Consider the following 24,781-nt stretch of genomic DNA (forward strand, 5'->3'; position numbering starts at 1 on the left):
GTCAAGTTTGAAGGTGTCGATTTTGGAACAGGGGCTTCTTTCTTGGTCAGCACCGTCTTAGTCCATGGTGAGGTAAAATAGGCTTCACTGTGGACAGTGATGCTGACGTTTCAGTAGTTTCTAGTTCATGACAGGCTTGAACATTTATAGTTCCTGAACATCCTAACCATTTTCCTCTCATCTAACTAACTTGTACTTTGAATTGTTTTAACTTTAAATCTGCAGTTGTACAATCCTTCTTTTTCCACTTTGTTCTTTGGATTTTCCACATTGTTCTGAGTATTGGTCAGTCCAATGAGTCCAGTCCCTTTTAATGCACAGAGAAACTACCAGCTGTAATAAAAAATAAGTAGTAATGAAACATTAACAAGCCTTAGCGTTGTCAAGTTAAAAGACACCATAGAACTGTTGTTACAAAATATATTTGTATCTATCTGTCTGTCTGTCTGTCTGTCTGTCTGTCTACTTTTGATCCATTGTGGATTAGAGAAAATCCAAAAATAAATTAACATTTGCGCATCCTGTTCTTGTTTTGTTTTTTTGTTGTTGTTTTTTTAAGTTATTACACATGTATGGTACCCTGGAAAAAGAACAGTTCAAAGAAATCATTAAAAGAACAGAATTGGTTTCCGGTACTTGCAGGTGAGAGATGGCAGCATAGTAAACAACCTCCAGACAAAAGTCAACAAAAACCATCCTGAAAACAATAAAAACAGAGGTAAAAACCACAGTGCCTTAACTTTTAGAAAGGGGTGAAGATGACAACCACCTCTGAGAGTAAGAAATCTGTTCTACCTGTCGATAAACTCAAACGAAATACAACCCCCTGAAGAACCTAATGATAGCCGCCACACAGCTAACCTGGTTTTAGGCGGCACCAGCAGAGGGGAGGATCTGGTGGCTTTATCCATGATTCTCACAGAAATACGCAACTTCAGGCAAATTTGTCAAAGCATAAGTCGATGCTATTAAAGAAGAAACAGCAAAAACCAACACAAGGCAGGATGAGGCGGAAGCCAGAATCCTGGAAAATGAGGAGAGGCTGCAAAAAACGGAGGCTTTATCAGAGCTGCTAAAAAGGCACGAGCAGACCCAGCTGAGACTAACCGATCAAGAGGGACGCTTAAGAAGCGAGACTGATGGACTGAGCAGTAAAGGAAAGGAAACCCAAAAAACAAACTTGGTTAAATTATGCAAATAATCTAAATCTTGGGCCCATAAAAGAGGTCAAAGTAACAGAACTCCACTCAAAAGCTGCCAACAAACAAAACTACTAACTCAAACAAACTGCCCTACCCTTACATAGTGGCTAATCAGCCCACAAAGACACAAAAGCGGTATCATACACAAAAACCTAACTGAAACTAACATAACAGATTCCATTTGCCCCCCCCATGATCCACAGTTGCGGTATGACCCAATTTGCAGGTCTCCATATGGGCTTGCTCCGCCCCTTTTCCACTTCTTAATTCCTCAACCAAAGAACTGGGAGCAGCTGCTGCTGAGATTAAATCATACATATAACAGTGAAAACTAAAATATGAGCACTTATTTTAGAAGACAGTTTTATGTGATTGTATAAGTAAATTAATTCTAAGCCTAAACCAATTCTTTATTACCCTATATTTAAAGAAAGAAAAATGTAATTGTAGTGTTATGTATAAGTCTATTGTAGCACTGTGATGTTTGATAGCTATTACCCAATATATGCAACTGTAACTGCAGCCATCACAGAGAATATAGACTCTTTGACAGCTTGTAAACAGTGATGACGTAGGCAGTAAAGGGGTCTACTGCACCAACATTTAACGCAAAAAAAAATGCAACTGTACATCACTGATGAGCGCTAATTGGATATATTTAGAACAAGTGTAAAAATCTGTACAGGGCTTAATATAAATCACCACCCAGTGTGAGGTTTATGCCGCAGCTGCTTCATATTGGCACAGTGTTGGTAACAAAATCTTTTTTGTATGTTTTTGTAATGGTGAATTAACTAGTGGATTAACCATGAGCTTTTTAATCAATATGATATTTTAATGCTAAAATCTAATTATTGTTGTTGACCATGAATTTCATACAACAAACAAAAATAATAGCAAAGCACATTTAAAAAAAACCATTTTTATTAAAAGTTTTTACACACTAAACGTGTAAAATTTGTACAATTATTTTATGCGTTATTTTTCAGACTCATCTATTCTTAATGCAGCTGTTCTGAAATATGTAAAAAAGTGGTCGTGATTAAACGCTTAACCCCAAGAAGAATTTTCTGCTTTAGTCCCAATTGGTTTACAAAGGAAATGTCGATCACTTCCTGTCCAGGACTCTGTCTTACTGTCCCTTGCTGTCTTGTATCAGATAAATCAATGGTTTGTTTCAGGAAAATATTTTTTCTGTTGAACATCTAGTCCAATTTTGTTAATAATACTGAATTTAAGAAGATTTGGTCTTTGCTACAGAAGTAAAGTTCCACTTATTTCTAAAGTAAATGTTGCATTTCAATTGCCAGTCTTGGTAGCCGGGAATCGGTCTGCCAGGACCTCCGCTCCTGGCCGCCGCCCAACTCACATGGCACCCGACCCCTACGGTGCCTCCTGCGGGTGGCGGGCCTGCAGGAAGATGGGCCCAAGTCCCTTTTTCGGGCTGTGCCCGGCCGGGCCCCATGGACTAAGGCCCGGCCTCGGGCACCCTCCCCAGGCCTGGCTGCAGGGCAGGACCCCGGTAACCCTATCCCTGGCAGGGTGAAGTGTTCCCTCGATGGTCTTTTCATAGGGGTCTTCTGAATCGCTCTTTGTCTGGTCCTACACCCAGGACCAATTTGCCATGGGAGACCCTACCAGGGGGCAAAAGCCCCCAGACAACATAGCTCCTGGGATCCCTGGGACACACAAACCCCTCCACCACGATAAGGTAGCGATTCGCGGAAAAGGGTGGAGTGCCCACTCCGGGTCAGGGATGAGACCCTGCCCCAAGTTTAAGTATCTTGGGGTCTTGTTCACGAGTGATGGGAGAAGGGAGCAGGAGATCAATAGACTGATTGGTGCAGCGGCTGCAGTGATGCGGACGCTGTACCGGTCTGTTGTGGTGAAGAGAGAGCTGAGTGTAAAAGCAAAGCTCTCAATTTACCGGTGGATCTACGTCCCTACCCTCACCTATGGTCACGAGCTGTGGGTAGTGACCGAAAGAACGAGATCGCGAATACAAGAGGCGGAAATGGGCTTCCTCCGAAGGGTGGCTGGCCTCTCCCTTAGAGATAGGGTGAGAAGTTTGGCCATTCGGGAGGGGCTCAGAATAGAGCCGCTGCTCCTCCACATCGAAAGGAGCCAGTTGAGGTGGTTCGGGCATCTGACAAGGATGCCCCCTGGGCGCCTCCTGGGCGAGGTTTTCCGGGCATGTCCCACCGAGAGGAGGCCCCGGGGCAGGTGGCTGGGTGGAGGGAGGTCTGGGATTCTCTGCTTGGGCTGCTGCCCCTGCGACCCGGCCCCGGATAAGCGGAAGAAAATGGATGGATGGATGTTGCATTTCATATTCTATTCCATGTAGGGTTTAAGTAAGATCCTTCTGTGTAGCTTGTAAATGTGCACAATGCATTGAAGGAGTCTACAGTTCACAGTCTGTATCTCTACAGATGCATTTTCCATTGATCAGTCAGTACCAGCCCATATTTTAGAGCACACTGACTCCTACTGACTTAAAAAAAAAAAAAAGTTAAAGTCTTTATGTCCCCCCGCCCCCGATTTGCAGCAGGTGCCTTCCCCACCCTGAACCTAGTTTAGTCAAGTGGTCTCTTCCTATTAAAAGGGAGTTCATCCTCCCCATTGTTGCCATGTGCTTACTTCTAGTGGATCATCATATTATTGCTGTTGTATCGTAGGATCTTTACCTTACGGTGTGACAAGCTTATGTTGTTTTGACCTCCGGTCTGCACAGTTGCTTTTAAAAACCTCATACAGCTCATGAAATATGACAGTGTTCACTTATCCAACATATGCTTTATACTCACTGATTCAGATTCATCACAGTTTGTGCAATGGGAACCACAGTTTTAGGAATTTTCTGTGTGTCTCTCCTGCTCTTACTTTTTGTCATTTGAATAGTGTGCATATTTGTGAGGTGCTCTTTCAGCAGTGGCCATCTGTCCAGACTTTATAGCATATTATAGCATATCTGTGTGCCTACTACATAAATTCCTCTATGTGCCAAGGATCTGAAGGGCTGCTATCTCACTCTGTGCTTTTTCTACAACGGATCACATAACCAGTCAGGTCAGAGGGCTGCTGCCTGTCAGTGATGAGCTTATCTATCTGTCGCAGCATACCATGTGTTTGAGTCAAGGAATGCGAATGAACAAGCAGTTAGTGCGGCTTGTATCTCAGTAATTTCCTCAAGAAAAATGCAAGCCCTGAAATTTCCATCTTTGACTCTGAAACGTAATCTGAAAGAAACACATTTATGCATGCTTTGGCAGTACAGACTCATGAAACAATAAAGGAAATGCAAGGCATTGGACCAGCACTTACCAGAACAGTACCAATGACGGTCCTTGTGCATGTATTTAAAATTGCTCCTGGAAAGATGGAACACCATTCATCCAAAATTATTGCTTTGTTTGGTGTTTTGAAAATTGCGATGTTTAACATGTCAGCCCCAAAACCTCCACTGGCCCAGATCCTTCAGTCACCCCTCATACTGTATGTATTTACCCCTCTAATCAGGACTATATTATCACAGTTGATCTTTCAGAACAATTATACTTTGACTAACGATGCTTGTCCACATTTAAGAGGTATTGTGGAGGACTGCAGTCCCGAGGTCCCTAATCAGCAGGCGCAGTACAAGGACATTATGTCGGAGCTCTACGGATGAGGCAGCTATTTTCTGTCTGGGGGAGGGTTTGTCGAGGGTGAGGGTCACTGCTATGAACCTCATGTATTCACTCGGCTCTTTTTTTTGACCTGTTCTGGACTAATTTCCACCTACTGTATAGTTATTCTGTTTTTATCATTTAAGGTGAATGTGTACTTTGTCTTTGTTCTATAAATCAACTGAATATAGAATGTGTCATGTCTGGCATTTCTTAAATCTTCACAAGAGAGACTACTACTTCCCACACGTGCACCATACATATTCAAGAATTAATTACTTTATCACTGACACTAACTGTCTGCAGCAGGTCCACTCCTGCGCCTACCATAGCATAGTTATTTCAGATCATGCCCCACTTACTCTGTCTCTGCCTCTTCCACATCTTCCTATAAAAACTGCACAATAGGATTTCAATTCAACCCTTCCGTCAGATGACAGTTTTGTAAAGTTTCGCCAAGATGAGATATGGTTTTATTTTGCCACTAACTCCTCCCTTAATACTTGCAGCCTTGTTGTATCACATGTCTTTAAGGCCTATATCAGAGGCCAGATTATTACTTATTCACCAAAAATTGAAAAACAGTCCACTTATGAGCGAAATAAGTCAATGCAACAAATTAAGGAGGCTGATGAACAGTATGCTCTCAAACAGAGTCACGAAATGTTTAAAAAGCATGTTGAACTCAAAACAAGACTTGACCCACTCACAACTTAATCAACTGAACGTTTGCTCTTACTTGACAAATCAAAATTCTACATGCATGGTGACAGACTCCACCAATTACTGGCAAGCCTTCTCAACAGTTCTAGGGCAAGGCAAAGTATTCTTAAAGCTCGACAACAAGACGGCAACATGGTTACAGATCATGAAAACATTAATGAAGTATTCAGGGATTTTTACTCAGAACTTTAACACCTCAGAGTCACAAACTGGCTGCAATGCAATTAATGACTTTCTACCTAAACTTAACATTCCTGAAATTCCACCAGAACTTAAAACAAGGCTGGATGACTCTACCTCTCAGTCAGAAGTTTCCTTAGCTACAGCCTCAATGCAATCTGGCAAGTGTCCAGGTCCGGATGGTTTCCCATCAGAATTTTTCATCAGAGCACTACATTACTGTCTGCGCAGCTTAGTACAACCCTTTCAATGTTCCCTCTAAGCTGCGCACGTGCGCAATTGCGCACTGCTGGCACGGTCTCTGCGCAAAGAGAATCTGCGTTGCGCACAAAAAAAAATCTAACCTGAATTGAAATTAAAATTAATACTTCAACAATCCTGTTTTGCAGTGTTAGTCAGTAAGTGACTGGCTGTTCCCATATGGGATTAGAACGATGCCACCTTATCCCATAGTTCAGCCAATAATGCGATTCACATTCGCATATACGCAGCCAATCAACGTGGTTGACAGGCTATGACAGCGTCCTTATGTGCCGACACCGGTGTTTTAGCTAGCAAAGCGGCATGGCTGATGTGGAGTGAAGCCACGTTAATGACAACGTGTACAACCATTGGAGATGTGAGCAGGACAGACGGAACAACTGACGGAAAAAGTGTGGACTTTATAGCAGTTTTTAAATTGTGTTGATAGGCCACGTAAAACCAGAGTTATGATAAAAATATATGCAATGTTTGGTTTTCTTCCTGAATACTATCGTTGTTTATATTTACTGCGGGAAGAAACGGTAAAAACTGTGTTTTATAAGGAAAAAGGCTCGAAAGCACTCTCCGCCTGTGAGCAAAAACAAACTCCAACCCCCTCTGCCTTTCCTATTCGTCCAAAAATGTACCATGTCGACCAATCAAAAAATGATATGGCAACGTAGCATCTAGTTGTTAAGAAACGGGGGCAAGTTTTAGGAGTGACGGCGGTGTTTTGAGATGTGAGAGATTTGAGACGTTTAGCACAAATCTTGTGTAGTTAGTGTGTAGTTAGTGTGTAGTGTAGTCAATAGTTTTGTTGGTGTGTCAGAACAATGAGGCGACTGCTGAATGTTACAGGTGTTACAGGAGTGATACATCTCCTGTTGTCAGGCCTGCAGGTATCAGGCTGTTGTTCTCCTTTATCTCATAGTGGACAGAAATAAATTTTTGGAGTGGCACAAATAATTTGTGTGGCATCAAATTTGATGCAGAACAGCTGATTGTTCTCTAAATAGTTTGAAATGTTTATTTAAAAAACGCCTTGGCTGCATTAAAAAAATAGCTGCAAAAAACTTTGTTGTTTGCCAAACTGAGTTACTTTTTTGAAGAAGTAACTATATAATTAATTGCCCAGCATTGGTCATTATATACTGTGTTTTGCAGACAAAAAAAAAAAAGAAAGTTGTGTTTTCGAAATTGGAGTTCAAGTTATTTTTACTTCCAATAGTGTTAACACACTACACAGATCAATGACTAGATTTTTTTTTTAAATTTTCATTGTAAGTGGGCTAAAGCAGTTAATTAAAAGTAGTCTAACATAAATGTAAATGCTGTAATTTGATTATTTTAATAAACCATGTAACTTGGATGGATTAGATGCTGGCGTGACCACAGTGCACACGTCTGATGTCGCTCACAGTGGTCCAAGGGATCGCTCAGGGAGTTTGTGTGTTCGCTCAGACACCTGAAAAATTAGAGGGAACATTGACCCTCACTGACTGCATTAAACAAGGATCTCTTCCTCAGTCATTTTATGAAGCCTGTACCACACTTATTGCAAAGAAAGGAACAGATCCGATGGAATGTGACTCTTTTAGACAGATTTCTCTTGAACACAGATGCTACAATATTAGCCAAGATTCTTGCCCGTAGACTACAATTGGTTCAACCAACAATTATTTCAAAAGACCAAACAGGCTTCATTAAAGGTCACCATTCTAATGTAAGAAGGCTATTTAACATAGTTTATTTCAGCTCTACAGATGCTGATGAATGTGTTGTCTCTCTGGACACTGAAAAAGCCTTTGATCGAGTTGACTTCGACAATCTCTTTGCAGTCGTTTACAGTTTTGGTTTTGAAGCAAAATTATGGATGGATTAAACTGCTGTACTCTCAGCTATCTGCTACAAAAAAATACAACCCCCCCCCCATCCAATTGTCAAAACCATTCAAACTCCACAGAGGTACACACCAGGGATCTCCTCCCAGCCCCCTGGATTTTGATCTGGCCATAGAACCCCTTGTCATTGCGTTTCACAGTTGCAAAGAAGTACACGGCATTTGGAGAAATACCATAGAACACAAGGTCTCGCTTTATGCAGATGATCTCCTGCTTTTTTATTTCTAAGCCTTCAACTTCATTACCTTCTACATTAAATCTGCTTGGTCAATTTGTTCAGCTTTCGGGTATAAACTGAACCTTCTGAACACTCACTGAAAATATGGGGTCAGTATAAGAAATACTTTCATCTCTGTGACTTCTCCCCTCTCAGCCCCACTGCGTCTAACCATTTCGTTAAACCTTCTACCCAGGACAGTGGGTTTGTGGAGTGGCACAGAAGTGGAGGGGGGGGGGGGGGGGGGGGGGGGTCAAGATCTCGGTCTAAATAAATAAATTGGGTGAATTCCCAGATGATTAAACATGCAACTATTTTGCTGATAATTCATAGTTTTATTGGGGGGGGGGGTTATATTGGTTGAGTCTGATTATTGGGGGGCGGTCATAACCCCCCTAACCCGCCTGGAAATTATGCCCCTGCTAACATGTCAACACAACATCATTATGTGCCCGCCACTGTTTAATCCAGTTAAAAGTGGTGCATAGAGCCCACTTCTCAAAATCCAGATTGTCTCATATCTATCCTGAAATCACTCCATATTGTGATAGATGCAAAACTGCTGAAGCCTCACTGATATATACTGGTCTTGTCCCAACTTGACCAGTTCCGGACAAAGGTTTTCCATACCCTGTCCAGGATTCTCAGTGTGATGCTGCCACCTGGACCCCTGCTTTCTCTCTTTGGCATCAGTGGGAATGAGGCGCCTCTACTGGCATTCTGTTCCCTCTTGGCCAGGAGGGCAATTCCACTGAGGTGGCGGGACGCTGCCCCTCCCACTCACAAACAGTGGTTATATGACCTGATGTAGCGGCTAAAACTGGCAAAAATAACACATTCACTTAAACTTCAGCAACATTGTAAAAGGTATTTTATTAAATTAAGAAAAAAAGAAGAAAAGAAGAAAAATAGCAAATATATATACTTATTAATTCGTTTATGAAAGTAATACAAAATGCGTATTTAAAAAAATCATAAAGGGAAATTTTTGTATATCAGTGCATTGCTGTATATAATATATAAATCCCCGCCATGAAAAAAAGGTGAATTAAAAAACATTAGCCTACATTGTTTTTTTATGATCTATTTCTATTCGTGGGAGTGCCGATGTCTGTGACGTTGCAGCCTCCCCCTCCCCTCCTCAGCCGCGCGGAGCTGCACTTCACTAGTTTCTGAGCTTCATCCGCGCCGATTGGAGAGCGTCCTATCGAGCATTTAAAGCTGGTAAGTTCTTATTAAAATAGTGTTGCGATAAAGTCGTAGAGTCAAGCTGTACTAACAGATGTAAGTTTAAATCAATTCAGTGCGCATCAGTGCAATTGAGAAGCGTTAAGTTAAGATGAATTGAAGACATGATATTTCATGAAATGCTGTCATGTTTTTGATCGTGAGATTTAGTTCATATTCACCACTTCAGTGAAGAGCAAATATAGTTGTGGAGACGGCATATGATTTTAAACTGAACTATGTGGGAACCCAGTAAATCTTTGTACCTTGTTAAAAGTTGTAAATTTACTGCGATTACACAAGTCACCATGGTGCTTTTAATGTGGTAGACTTTGTGTGAAGTGCGCCTACAGTCCGTAAAGTATTGTACACAATTCGTTATCTACATTATATTCTGCTTTATGATTGAATCATTTTGATAGCGATAAGAACATTACATTTGGGTTTATGGGCCGCATATAACCCAGTTTATTCTGAAGTGTTGCCAAACCAATAAAGCTATATTTAATCTGCCTTTCTTTTCAAAAAGTACAGTTTATACTACATGTTTTTATTGCATGTCCTTCAAAGTAGATGTGCCAAAGAACAAAACCTGGAGTTTTTGGGTCAGTTCTGGTCCTGACCTACATGTCTCACATCCCTATTTTACATATAAATATGAGCAGCTACATTGCAAAAATATTGTATTGGACTCAATTAAATCATTCCTTATACTTAGTGTGGAAGCTATGCTACCCAAATGTTGATGAAAATTTAAAATGAACACAAAGTCCAGTTCTTTAGACTTGACCTCTCAGCACGACTTTTTTGTGGTTTTAAAGCCAAGTTTTGTTGTTTGGTCACAATAGGTTACAGTTTAAAGTTGGACCAGCTTTAGAGATAACAAGAGATAATAATCCAATTATGAATGTTATATAGCACTGGTCACATGTACTTCTAAGGAATGTCTGCTTGTCATATTATCTTGATTTATGTATCATAATGAATCAGCTAATACAAATAGGCAGTAAAGAGACTACATTCATTTAGAGTGTCTGGCCAACTGTGACCTTTTTGGTCATGTTAAACAATGTTAAAATGTCAGATGTTTTATGAGCTAAGCAAGAACCTCACAAAAATCACGCAGTGATGTAGTATGTCAGTAAATCCAGATGGCAATGCTTGGGAAGGGGACTTTATATTTATGATATTTCAACCACCCAATTATACAAGAGAAACAAGAATTTTGTGAATGCAGTCAATTATCTCTGACGTGAGTATAGATAGGGGGAAAATCAGTGGAATGAAAGAAGTTAAGCCCCTGCCATATGTGTCTGGTCAATAGAGCTGAGCTGCTGACTTCAAAGCCAACCCTGGTGGTCTAAATGTTGATCAAGTATTCTTTTGAAACACATGACCAATTTGGAGCAATAAGCCAGCTATTTTTGTCAGGTCAGACTGCAGGGTGAGTTAGTGGATTTTACTAAATTAGATCTATTAGCTCAACAACTGAGTTTGCCTGGGTGTAAACTGAAGGAAATGAAGACATTTTGAGTCAAGTGCAACACTAGAACATTATGATTTTGGAAATACAATAGCTAAAACAAGAAAAAAAGTTAGCTGAAGTTCAAAATGTAATGGGGAAAGTGTTAAATTAGCTAAAATGATCATATTCAGGCAAACCTGCTGAGACTGTTCAATTTCAATAGTTAGCTAAGATTTGATAGCAGTTAAGATATTTGGCTAAAAGCTATTTAAATAAGGCTGTAGTTATTTAAAAAATTGCAATAAAAACTTAATATACATTTTATTATGATAATTTGGCACTGGATAATGGTTGCCATAATGACTAATAATTAGCCATCAGCACAGATAATGGTTAAAATAAATAATTTATATTTATATATGGGTTACACTATTATATACTATTAGTTCATGTCTAAACTTAGTAGTTGAAATAGTAGTTGAAAATAATAATAATAAAAAAATCTGTGTATAATGAATATCCAGTATCAAGCTAACATTATTGGATTAACATTTAACATTTAAGCTAGCTACATGGCTATAGGGGACAGGTGGTTAAATAAAATTGCTCAAAATAATGGCCAAATGATACATGTAAAAAGCTAATACAGTGACCACACAGATAAATTATGATAATGTTGAAATGGTTGTACTACAAAAGTACATAATTTAACCAACCCTGCATTCAAGTTCGATTGTGTTGTAAATATCACAGCAAAATTAAATATTGTTCAATTTAAAAAAAATCAGGTTAAATTACACTGAAATAATCTCATCATCAGTGAGGTGATATTTGAGTTTATTTGACATAGCTGTGGAGCTAACTGAAATGGTTTGGAACTACTGGAGCCGCCATTATTATTAGATCAATTAATGTTTTGCTCTTTTTTGTTTTGCACTTTTTTATGTGACATATTGTAGTTTCCAGTTGTGTTCTGTCACTAATTAGTCTTTCATTATATTTGCCTCCACATCTTCTCTTCTAAGATGTAACAAGTTGCACATGTTTCTGCACATTACTTTCTTTTATGCCAAAAATGAAGTGCAAATCATTCTAATTATGAACTTCATGATGTCCATACGACAGTTTGGGTCTGTCGCTTGTTTCATTAGTGTATGTCAAGTAATATATATTCATAAGATTCATCTTAAACTCCGAGCCATTTCTTTCAATTTAGCTCATATATCTGCATCACATTAGTTTTTTTGTAATGTGTGGATGCATCCAGATGTGTAACTAAACAGATAACAATCTACAGTTTACACTATCTCTAAACTTCATCCCCTGTTCGCTTGACAGACTCTCCTTCAGATTCTTTTAGCCTTCTACAGCCTTTTAACTGGGACCCGAAGGAGTTGGTTGGTGCTGATTGAACCCTCTCCATCCCCCCAGTTATAACAGGGAGCCTTTGTATGTAATCCCTGCACTCCTGCCTTCTCCTCTCAGACCTAAAAACAGATTTTACTGCAGGCCAGGCCAGGGATCCTTCAGACAGCTCAAAGTTTGAGACCTAATCTCAAGTTTTTCTTTCAGCATACAGCGTATGATTAAGAGCTATACAGTAGTACTGTGCTTCGAGGAGCTTGATGAATGCAATAGGAGGAGACCTCTCTGAAGACTAGGAGACCGCTGTGAAGGCTTTAGATTAATCCTGTTATTAAGCCTGATTTACAGACCTTTTTGTGTTTTCGTGTGTTTATTAGTTTCTCACATGCTGAAAAGACATGCAAATCTAGAGAGGAGGTTTTAATTATTTTAATCCTGAATATTAACTACCACTTAGACACCGTGGCATTCATTTTCACATTTGAGAACCTGGACTCATTGAAAATTAACATTTTAGCCTGAAAATGTATGTGGTCAATCAGTTACTAAGCTTCCTTTTAATGAAATTATTTTAGTTTCAGGTCTTATGACTTATAATCATGTCTTTGTGTTGGAAGTAAAACAAGTGTGTTCTTGTAGCACTGAAGTACAGTATGGGTGTTTGGTCCAAAGTAAAGATGTGGATCCATTTTACTGGGGCATGCATAATGCAAAGAAAACAAGCATTTACAGCCCCACAGTCTGGCACAATGCCTGGGGATAAAACATAAAAGTCAGGGATAAAACCAGGTCATCTGGTGTGTAATTCATTGATTGACGTCTCAGTGAATCTAAAAAGAGGGAGTGTTCTGACTGGACTCTAACTGAAAGCTCAGGATTGAGATATAATATCAATACAATCTCAAAATCCTCTATGAGGCTTTAATTATAGCAAAAATAAATAGCTTTACTACAATGACTCTGACTTATTGTTGGCAATGTGGACCAAACTATCACTGCGGTTGTGCGGGGGCTGAATGGCTAGTAGCAACAAGCCAGATACTCCATGCTCCTGAAGCTCCCAGAATCCCCTGATGCATGTTGTAGCTCTCTTCACGACACAGACACAGGTCGGTTCTTTGAAACGGGCGTTTATTACTTGGCTTTCTCTCCTCCTCAGCTTCACCATCACCAGTACGCCAGTACGCCGTGAGAACTGGTCACGAGTGAACAGTACAAACCAGTTAGCAACTTCACAGTACACATATTAAGTCCAAACACAAATAAAAACATTTCTCAAATGACAACTACCTCGTTGACTGTTTGTCCTGAAAAGAAGTCCTTAAGTCCTTGTGCTGCTTTTCTTTTAATAAACCTTTAGCTTAACACGCTTCATGAGAGACATCTGCTTCCTCGCAGTCCATGAAAGGTCTCGCGTACTCTCGTTAAGGGTATTCTCATGAGACACTAGCTCTTACACTTTACACATGTACATTTCAAATAAAGACATTTTTAACACTAACTATATATATTCATGAAATTATGTAATCCATTATAAATCAATCATCCACATCATGAACTCTACACAGAACATTATTTAACAGCATTTACACATGTGACTGATACAGTCTCCAAGTCCACAAAGCACACGTAGACTGACTGGGAAATTCCAACACAACCCAAAGAGTCCAGAGGTCCATGACCAGGATGAAAACTGCTTTGTTCCGCCTGAATCCAAGGTTCAGGACATAGTCTCCTCTCTTGTATGTTGACGTACATCTTCCTATGGAGTCTGAGTAGTGTGATCCTCCTGCAATTTGAGTACACCCTCTGGTCAACCTTTTTAAAGATGGGAACATCCACCCCAGTCTGCCAGTTCAGAGGTACTGCCCCAGATCTCTATGTGATGTAGCAGGGGGATGTCAACCAAGAAAGCCCCAAATGTCCAGAGGCTTAAGGAACCCACCCCACTGGCCCTGCCACCAAGTAGCTGTTTACCTGCTTCAATGACCTCACTCCTAGTAATGGGCAAGTTGTCCCCATCGTCCCCAGACTCTGCTTTCTCTAAGCATTGTCACTGGGATTGAGGGGATCCTTGAAGAATTCTGACTATACCCTCAGCTGAAGTCAGCAGCACCCCTATAGATAGATAGGGCCAGCGCCTTTCCAGGAGATTGATTCCAATAACCTCAAGCACTAGCTCACAGGTGACATTTTGTGTCAATAGAGCTAATTTCATCAGTCAGGGATCGGCCCACCAGATCCTCTCCCGTTCCAGCTGACATGCACTACACTTGACCTCTATGGTGGCTCCTGCAGGTGGTGATGCTGGTCAGTGGATGCTGGGGTGCATAGTCCATAGAGGATGCCAACTTTCTGCAAGGTCAATTGCTACAGACCTATAAACTTCATATTACCTTCAGATTAGTTCAAGAATAGTTTCTAGAGAGTTTTATTGATTGGCATTAAAATAATGAGAGCATTAATATAGGTTTACATGAGCAGTGTTCAGTTTCTTGAGTAAAATATGAAAATATCAGCACTGTCATTATCTGTTAAATCCAGAAAGGGATGCTGAGGCTTAAAGCTGGCTCGTAGGGTTCCTTTGACATTTGATTAATGAAGCAGGGTCACAGCATGAGAAGGAACACAGGTGGTCACTTTTATAGACTTATTGGTTCTATTATTAGCCACTTGAAGCCTTTTGTTGATGTTTCATTGAGTTGAACTGTGGTTTAATCATGCTTTCTTGTACACTAAAAAAACAATACATTAAAAATACTCTGTAGTATCTTTGAAAAAAGCTCACGAGGCTGAGTGTTTACATTCTTTATCCGTTTAAGATTCTCTAATATTGTCATTTTAATCCACTCATGTTCAACAGGCCTAAGTGCATGAAGACACTCTGGTCCAATAATGGAGGCCTGGCCAACAGTGGCCTGGGTCCTGCTGCTGACCACCATCACTGACTGGGTGAAAACTGCGCAGTCACGGGACTTCACCATGAAGGATATCATCCTGCTGCACCCCTCAAGTAGGAGTATAAGAGTACTATTTTACATCTCAATTTGTTTAAAGGTTTGATACTGAATATGACTGAATAACATTAGTGACATTGTTTTTAAATAGCGTGCACTGAACTTGAATGGAACATTTTAATAATATCTATCGGGAACAAGCTGCAAGAAAAGCAGAAAGCAAGCATGGTATAGAAAACAAAAGTGTTGTTTTATTTAAATAAATAAATGTTACAAAGGTACAAAAGTCATGTTAACTGAATGAATAACGAGTGAGTACAGAAGCATTTAAACACAACACATGCACAAATGAAACTTCATGGAAAGTTTCGTTTTGTATTTAAATCAGTTGTAGCTGCCAAAACAACAGTTTATTGCAATATGTTAAAATATAAATATATAAAAGTATAGTTGGCATCCTTCTCTGATTGTAAGCTGGTTCTGCAGCTTTTATTCTCTCAACCGTTGACGTATGAAAGACAAATAAAAGCAACAGATTAGGGCTGTTATAACATAGATTACACTGATTGAAATGTGTGTTCTTAAAACACTAACATATATATTAAGTGAACATATTCCAGTTACAAGTTACAGTTCTGCTATTTAACTTGCACCTTTAAAAGATCAAATGTATTTCATCTTTATTTGGAATTAATTCTTGGAAATAACACTGATGAATCCCTTTTCAAAATTCCTGAAAAAAATCTTGGAAACTCATTACACAAGGATGTGGTTCATGATCATCAAAGCGATTGGTTTGTGTCTTTGTTGAGAATAACATCCTTTGTTCTTTGACTGAAAAGTGGCTGACCCTCAGACAGGTCCTTGTTTGATCCCTGAGTCAGAGACGTGGAGTAGACTGATGAGTATCCATAGATTCTGGAAAACAAATCTTTGGAGCGCATCTTTGACACAGGCTACAGATTTATTGCTTCTTTTTTAGTAATCAGTATAATTGTTAAATAAGCAGAAAATCAGAAGGTGATTGACCAAATGACATATTGTTAATTAACCCAAAGTTTCACAACCAGAAGCTTGTTTGTACAGTTTGTGTGTACCTGCCAGAGCCTTCATGTAAAAATGAGCTGCAGGACTCACATGAATAGAGACAACAAACTGAGAGTCTCCAAAAGTTGAATCTGTTCATCTGGACGTAGCGTTTTGTGGGAGAAACGTTTCGTCACTCATCCAAGTGACTTCTTCAGTCTCAGCTGACTGCAGGTTTCCCCAATCTTATAAACAGTACATTTGCATAATGACTGAAACCAGCCCACTGAAGGAACAATGGGCTGGGAGGTCAAACCAGCGTTCCTCCCTGTCCAGGATGTGTACATCCTCATCATTGAAAGAGTGTCCACTGGCCTGTAGGTGTAAATAGACTGCAGAGTCCTGGCCTGACGAGGTAGCTCTTCTGTGTTGTGCTATCCGCTTCGCCAGAGGTTGTTTGGTTTCCCTGATGTATAAATCCTGGCAATCCTCCTGCACTTGTACCTGGCAATGTACTGTTTATAAGATTTGGGGAAACCTGCAGTCAGCAGAGACTGAAGAAGTCACTTGGATGAGTGACGAAACGTTTCTCCCACAAAACGCTACGTCCAGATGAACAGATTCAACTTTTGGAGATTTACTTTCCTGGATGATTGAGAATGCATCAAGACAAACAAACTGAGAGGTTCACCTGAGCTGAATTTCCATTAGCAATGATGTTTCCCTAGCTTAAAACACCTTTCACTCTTTGTTAGGTTACCTGTATATTCTGATTCTGCACTTTACAACTCTTATTATTATTTCAAAATGTGGTTAAAATGATCCATATAAATGTATACACATGGGTTATTTCATCTCAAATCAGGAAGTTTTTACATTTTCCACTTATCCATCTCTGATTTGCATAAAAGTAGGGACTGTATAAGGATGTGAAAGGAACAAAACAACTGTGATATACTATACATGTTTATTCACACACTGAATGAATTAAAGAACTAATAGTTAAAAGTCAAAATACAAATATTTAAATTAATATATGAAATGTGCTAAAACATAAATATCCAGTAAAACCGCTAAAGTGTCTTACTGTAATGAGAAACATGTTAGACAGTAACATGATTTGTTTTAATTTAGTAGTTTTAGTAGATTTCTTTCAATATAAGACATAAATTTCTGCCTAGAATAAACAAAAAACTGGACAACAGCTTGTTTTATTTTAAATGATTAAGTGTATTTACCAAGAAAGTGCACCTATGCTAATGCCACTGCCCTTTCTAAAGTAACAGTCAGATGACAGTCACAGTTATTAACACAGTTAGGAATATATGCATAATTTACATGTTCCCCACTGTGGTATACAAAGCATTGTAGACCAGTGGGTTTTGTGTTACTAATGACCAAAAAAAGCAGTTTTGTCACTTTGTATTCACACATTTCAATTGCCTTTTTCAAAACCTTTTCTGCAACAAATAATGTTAATATAAAATGAAATTGGTCTGGGATGAACTTGCAGTTAATTTGAACCAAAAAAAGACTGGTATATACATTTATTTACGTAACCTTTAAAGTGCGCTATACTACAGGCCACAGTCATACAGCACTTTATTTTAATAAGAAAAGCATAAAACCTGAACAGTGTGAACATTGTGATATGTGAATTAAACAAATACATCAAAATAGAAATGGTACAGGAAGGATGAAAACAGTTTTACTATGTAAAAACAGCAGCAGTTTTGATTTGATTCTCAGCTATGAGAATACTTATGAGAGTCATAGTTTATATACTTTAAGAGCTTTGTCTATCTTACATCCAAACCTGAGCCAAGTATCCAATCCCCAAAAACCTAACACACACACATCTTTGCAAGGAAGTCGGGGCACCTCGGAAAAACAAGCCTCGGGATAAGATGGAAACTCGTTTCAGGAAGATTCGTACCAAAGTGCACCTGGTTTGGGGGCCCCTGATTAACAAGCCCTTCACATCTTCTGGGCAACTTCATAACCATGTCAGAAGCCAGAAGGAAAAAGGCACAGGTGGTTGAATTTTAGGACATTCGTCTCCCTTATAATGACTCTGAAACCATCCAGAAACACAGAGAATGTGTACAGTGACTGAATGAGCTAATTAAAAAAAAACACCCCAGAAGGTTGATGAATGAAGGTCCCTTTCTGCAGGAATGATATTACACACAGGACGAATGAAAACACACCTTCTTCACTTATTGAACTTAAAACTGAATACAGTTGTGTCTCCACAGCTACACCTTACCCTGGCGGATTCAAGTGCTTCACATGCCAAGATGCTATAGATAACTACGACTGCAACCGTTGGGCCCCGGACGTGTACTGTCCAAAAGGTACGTCAGCTTTTTATTCATCTGTGGCTGCCTGCTCAAGGAGATGTCAGTTCAAGTGACTTCTCTTGAGAAGGCTTTACTAAATGTCTTTATAAATGTAAGATCATTAGCAAACAAGACGTTTGTATTAAATGACTTCCTAAAGTCACAACAGTTGGACTTTCTGTTTCTGACAGAAACATGGCTTCAACCCGGTGAGTCTGTAGCTTTTTCGGAACTGGTTCCTCCTAATTTCTCATTCTTCAGTCTCCCTCGGCCTTCTGGTAGGGGGGGAGGCTTAGCCACCGTGTTCAACGCTCGATTTCATTGCCATCAAACATTACAGCACGACTCATTTTCTAGTTTTGAACTCCAGCTGTTTGAGCTACACCTAAACTCTGCTGCGCCTTTGCTGTGTGCCCTCATATACCGTCCTCCCAAGTTTAATAAGGATTTTATCAAAGAGTTTTCAGGTTTTATGGCTGGAATTGTTCTTAATTTCGACAGTTTTTTAATCCTTGGTGATTTTAACATCCATGTCTGCTGTGACCCTAAACCTTTGGTCAAGGACTTTTTAAATATTATTGACTCTTTTAACTTGACCCAGTGGGTTACCGGTCCCACGCATGAAAGAGGTCACACACTGGACTTGGTGCTCTCCCACGGGCTGGATGTGTGCATCACGGAAATATCCGAGTTGCGCATCTCCGATCATCTTCCTGTGTTGTTCACTCTAACGCTGCGCTGCTCGGTAGATAAGCCGTACGCTCCAGCGCGCAAAAAGCGAGCGCTTAATGCTCTAACAGCGCCCGCTTTTTCTGCTGCCTTTATGGATTCTGGAATAATTAACTCCAACTGTAAAAGTGTTGAGGACCTTTCGGACATTCTTCATTCTACCTGCACTGATATCTTGGACTCTATTGCTCCGCTCAGGACTGTGCGCGCTAAACATTTATCAGAGCCATGGTTGAACGAACATACGCGCTCCCTCAGACGTGACTATAGACGCGCCGAAAGGAGATGGAAAAAGGACAGATTGCACGTTTCCCTACAGATTTTAAGGACTCGTCTTTCTGCTTACCAAGAAGCTGTAAAAACTGCAAAGACAAAGTTTGTCTCAAATTTAGTGTCAGTAAACAGTCACAGGCCTCAGGTACTTTTTAATGTCCTTAATCGCTTTCTTAGTTCACGTGATAATGCTGGAGTCATTTCTTCACCAAGTATGTGCGATGATTTTTTAGCATTTTTTAATGACAAGATTCTATCGATTAGGGCTCTTGTCTCGTCGTCTGCTGCTTCAGATCCGAGTCTTTTTCCTGTGTGCTCAGCTGTCTTAGAGCAGTTTGATCCCGTCTCCCTTAATGACTTGACTGCGGTAGTTAGTAACCTTAGATCATCACACTGCCCCTCTGATTGTCTCCCTCCAAGCTTGCTTAAAAGCACTTTTAATACTGTTGGGCCTTTTATCCTGAGATTAATTAATATGTCCCTTGCTACAGGCTGCGTCCCATCATGCTTTAAACAAGCTATAGTTCAGCCTCTGAGCTTCCTGCTCGAAAATGCAATGCCTAAATTAAATTGATTATTTCTCTGCAATTACAAACTCTGTCCTTACAATCTTGGTATCAAAATGAAGCTAACACTTGGGACATTTAATCAGAGGTGTAAATATTAAAGCAGATATTACTGTGTCAAAGTTAATGAGACTGGAACACAGAAAAAATAAGTAGATTTTATTCTCGCCTAATTTTTTTTTGTAATTTTTAGCATATAACCCTTTAAAAAATATGCCTCAGCTCATATTTGGTTCCAGAAATCCAGTAACCAACATATAAGCATAATCTGTGCAAAGATTTGTGTTTCTAAAGTAAAACAGTGAAAAACTACAGCCCTGTCAATACATGAATATCCAGATAATTTTGGCACACAATTGGACACCATGCCAGTTTATTTTTTTAGGTATTAAAGAGCAGAAATTAATAAATTTTATTAACAGGCCTAAAAATGCTTTTTTTAAAAATATATTTTTGAAGAATTAACCACACATTTACATGGTAATGGCCCTTTAATGCCGTGCGCATAGAGCGCTTCATTGGCCTCTGGCCCTTTAAACTCTGAGGGACTGTAACTTTGGTTTCTTTTGGTCAATTTGCATGATTGACACCTCTTTTTAATCGTTTTAGCCAATAGATTCAAAGTAACGATGCCACGTTCACGTCACTTCAACCAATCAGACGTTGTAAAGCCAAAACCCACGTGTGTCCAAATTTATTGCATGTGGCGTCTGTCCAGTCACGTGTCTGTAGGTGGGTCTAAAATGGAGGTTGTTGACAGAAAACGGCTCTGATGCGGCTAGGTTGGCATGGTAACTACCGGCTATCACGTGGCTACCGGCTACCGGCGAAAATAACGGAGGAAATCGGGACGATAAGCCAATTTATGTCTTAGCGCATTTGCGCCGCTGTGTGTTTTTGTGGTCTTCTTTTGCGGCTAATTCAGTGAATTTTGGTCTGATCGTGGTGAAACTTGGTGTGTGGAGTCAGTGATAGCCCTGGAAGCTAACCAGCCTATTTTTAACCGGTTACATGAAGTCTGAAGAATTTCTGGTTCGGTTTTGTGTGTTTAGCGGACTTCTGCGCATTTACGTAACTGCTCGTTTAATCGCGGCTTGTTTTCGGTGTGTTTGGTGGTTGTAGAAATGGTTTATATGACATTTTAGCTGAGATTCTGAGGTTTCTGTGGATACCACACATGTCTGGATTTATATTTCTCAACCGGCGTTATAACCGATTAAACGTGATCTCCTCCTTTTTGCCCCCAATGCCGGGGGCGTGGGGCTTAAGAGGTTAAAAAACAAAACCTGGACCCAACTGTTCTGTCCAACTACAGGCCAATCTCAAAGCTTCCATTTCTATCTAAAGTCTTGGAGAAAGTGGTCTGCCTACAGTTGCAGGCCCACCTTGATTTTAATATGATCTCTGAAAAATTTCAATCTGGTTTTAAATCACTACATAGCATTGAGACGGCACTTTTAAGGATTTTTAATGATATTCTTTTAACTCTGGACTCTGGCAGCCCTGCTGCCCTTTTATTGTTGGACTTGTCAGCAGCTTTTGACACGGTTGACCATGACATCCTGTTATCACGGCTAGAATTTCATGCTGGCCTAAAAGGATCTGCCCTACAGTGGTTTCGGTCCTATTTGTCAGAAAGGTCTTTTCATGTCAATATGGGCCCCCACAACTCCAAAACAGCCCCTCTTAAATACGGTGTACCTCAAGGCTCTATTTTGGGTCCTGCCCTGTTCGCACTCTGTTTGTTGCCATTGGGCTCCATCTTCTCGCGGTACAGCATTTCATTTCACTGTTTTGCTGATGATTTGCAGATTTATCTACCTTTAAAAGCAGGGTCAGACCATCCCCAGCTCTTATTACGCTGCCTTGACGATGTCAAACAGTGGTTGTCATTAAATATTTTAAAGCTAAATGAAAATAAAACTGAGGTTGTCATTTTTGGCAACTTTAATCATATCGACAGCACTCTGGGCGCCCTTTCCTCATATTGTAAAACACATGTAAAAAACCTCGGTGTCTTCATTGATGGTTCTTTTAAATTGAATAAGCAGGTGAGTGCAGTAGTTCAGTCCTGCTTTTTTCAGCTAAGACAGCTAGCCAAGGTAAAGCCATACCTCCCGGCTAACGTCTTTGAGCGTGTTATTCACCTTTTCCTTACTTGCAGATTAGACTACTGCAATTCATTGTATTATGGTCTAGATCAGGCCACCATCCATCGTCTTCAGATGGTTCAAAATGCAGCTGCTCGCCTGCTAACTGGTACCAAACGGAGAGAGCATATAACCCCAGTTTTAGCTTCTTTACACTGGCTTCCTGTCTCCTACAGGATCCAATTTAAAGTTTTACTATTTGTTTTTAAGTCACTTAATGCCCGAGCCCCTCCTTACCTGTCTGAGCTCCTCTCTGCCTATGCTCCAGGAAAAACCATGAGGTCTAGCTCTAAATTAATGCTGTCCATCCCACGGACTTATCTCAAATCCCGTGGTGATTCTCTGTGGCAGGTCCCAGACTCTGGAATAGTCTCCCCTTAAATATTAGATCTGCACAAACACTTGAGCAATTTAAGTCATTACTAAAGACACATTTTTATGCCCTGGCTTTTAACACACTATGATCCAAGCATTTTGGTCTTATTTGAATCAGTTTTAGTTATTGTTTTAATTCTTTTATTGTCCTATTATTGTTTTTTATTGTTATTATTGTATTACATTGTTGCTTTTCAATGCCATTTTTATATTGTTAAGCACTTTGTGCAGCATTGGCTGTTTGAAATGTGCTATATAAATAAATTTGACCTTGACCTTGACCTTGAGAAACAAGTTTCTTTGGGAATGCGCTACAAACGAACATCAACAAAATGATTAAAATAAATAAAATAGATTGATCTAAAAAATATTTATAATAATTTAGTAATTAATTTATAATTTAAATTAATTAAAAATCATTCATAAAAAGCAAAACATATTCTTACACAGTTATCCTACCTTGATGATTAATTAATGCATCACTACTCAATAAATGTGCAATGTTATCGCTCAAGATATTAATGATGTGTTATAAAAACTATACATAAAATATGCGATATTACTTACAATGAAAATACAAACATAATTTCATTTTCAATTGTAAAGCATCAGCACACAACAGCAGTCATCTCAGGGCTCTTTATGTACAAAGGTATAATATTAGAGAGATAACCCAATGATCCGACAATCCGACTATGAGATTTGGCGATGGTAGGAAGGAAGAACTCCCTTTTAAGCGGAAGTGGCCTACAGCAGAATCAGACATAGAGAAGGGCAGCCCATTTGCTGCAGGTGGTTTTGGAGGTGAGTGGAGGGAGATGCTAGCCCCCCCTCCAAAATCTCATTTGCATGGCCCTTTTTGCCAGCACTTCAGCAAGGTGTGACGACTGATGGCTAATTTTGCTCACCGGTGTAGAACATAGTGATGAACAGGTGTTCCCACAGTTATCTTTCATCAGAGGAACTTTGCTTCCTACTGCTTGGAATCTTACTTCGCACGTTCGGTCGACTTCACGGGGAGCTACGTCTGCTTGGCAACTGGAACACATTCTTAATGTGCAGTGAGACAGAGTTGATGGAAACACCTTTCCCCAGACTCAGTAGGGCCAGAGCCCACTGTGGAATCTGAAAATCATCTACCTGCCATCTAAGTCTCTAAACAAACTGTGATCACCAAAAGCTGAAAGTGTCATGCACTTAAGAGTACCGTTTTGCTAGTTCTTATCTTTCTATATTTAAATATTTGTTGGCAGTTTTAAACTTTGTACTCCTCATATTGGGGCTGCCTGTGAATCTGTCAAGTTATTAAGACATAATTGGTCACATGAAGGGAATTTTACTGTCCTTCAGATACTAAATACTGCTCCACCCTCCACATGATGGATAGAAGTGGGGAAAGCGTGTCTGTGACCAAGCGCTGTGCCACCTTGGAGGAGTGTCTGTTCACTGGCTGTGCTGACGTTGCCGATACTGGCTACCAGGTACGTGGAGAGCTCTGCCTTCAGATGTCTCCTCAACCTTAACGTGATAGGCTTTCCTCTCGTCCCTCAGGTGTGCTCTTCCTGCTGTGAGGGGAACATCTGCAACGTGTTGGTGCCCAGAAATGACAGCAGTGCCATTTTCTCCTCCATTTCTCCTTTGGTTAGTTTGAGCGGGAGTCTTCATTCTAGGGCGCTGTGCTACATCATCACCATCATTGTTGTCATCTTCACAGCTGGACGTGTTTGAGACATCATTTAAGAAAACGCGTAGAAAGAGAACAGCTGGTATGTGTAGCGGCAGAACTGGGACCTGTGTTGGCTGCGTGTTTCAGTAACTGAAGGTTTAAAGACATTTTTATATGTAAGACAACTGATTCAACTTTGGTTTCCTTTCTTTTCCACTTTTTTAATAGTCGATCTGCATTACTGTGTTTTCTGTTATATTTATAATGTTACTTTGTATATAGCTCATAATAAACATTGCCAAAGTTTCAAATAATGAGGTCAGTGCATGTACAAGTAATCTCTGAGTCAAAAGCTCAGGCTTCACAATGATCTAAACCAGGGGTGGGCAATCTCAGTCCACGAGGGCCGGTGTCCCTGCAGGTTTTAGATGTGTCCTCGAACCAACACAGCTGATTTAAATGGCTAATTTAGCTCCTCAACATGTCCTGAAGTTCTCCAGAGGCTTGGT

General features: G+C 40.0%; 1 protein-coding gene across 1 annotated transcript; it reads left to right on the plus strand.

Moving 5' to 3' along the window:
- The first annotated feature begins 9,257 nt into the window (after positions 1–9,257).
- On the plus strand, positions 9,258–24,586 carry LOC134620996 (ly6/PLAUR domain-containing protein 6-like). The gene is made up of 5 exons (XM_063467386.1): positions 9,258–9,355; positions 15,052–15,201; positions 18,430–18,528; positions 23,957–24,087; positions 24,158–24,586. Exons 2-5 carry the CDS (start codon positions 15,084–15,086, stop codon positions 24,332–24,334), a joined length of 525 nt encoding a protein of 174 aa, XP_063323456.1. The 5' UTR covers positions 9,258–9,355; positions 15,052–15,083; the 3' UTR covers positions 24,335–24,586.
- The last annotated feature ends 195 nt before the right edge of the window (positions 24,587–24,781 follow it).

Source organism: Pelmatolapia mariae, linkage group LG23 (assembly GCF_036321145.2).
Source record: "Pelmatolapia mariae isolate MD_Pm_ZW linkage group LG23, Pm_UMD_F_2, whole genome shotgun sequence".
Classification (NCBI taxonomy): Eukaryota; Metazoa; Chordata; class Actinopteri; order Cichliformes; family Cichlidae; genus Pelmatolapia; species Pelmatolapia mariae.

Bases quoted from the DNA above. Each gene is read 5' to 3' on its own strand.
- LOC134620996 (XM_063467386.1), top strand. From the start codon at position 15,084: ATGGAGGCCTGGCCAACAGTGGCCTGGGTCCTGCTGCTGACCACCATC. The intron at 18,529-23,956 runs GTACGTCAGCTT...ACTGTCCTTCAG, and splicing joins GGACGTGTACTGTCCAAAAG to ATACTAAATACTGCTCCACC. The intron at 24,088-24,157 runs GTACGTGGAGAG...CTCGTCCCTCAG, and splicing joins TTGCCGATACTGGCTACCAG to GTGTGCTCTTCCTGCTGTGA.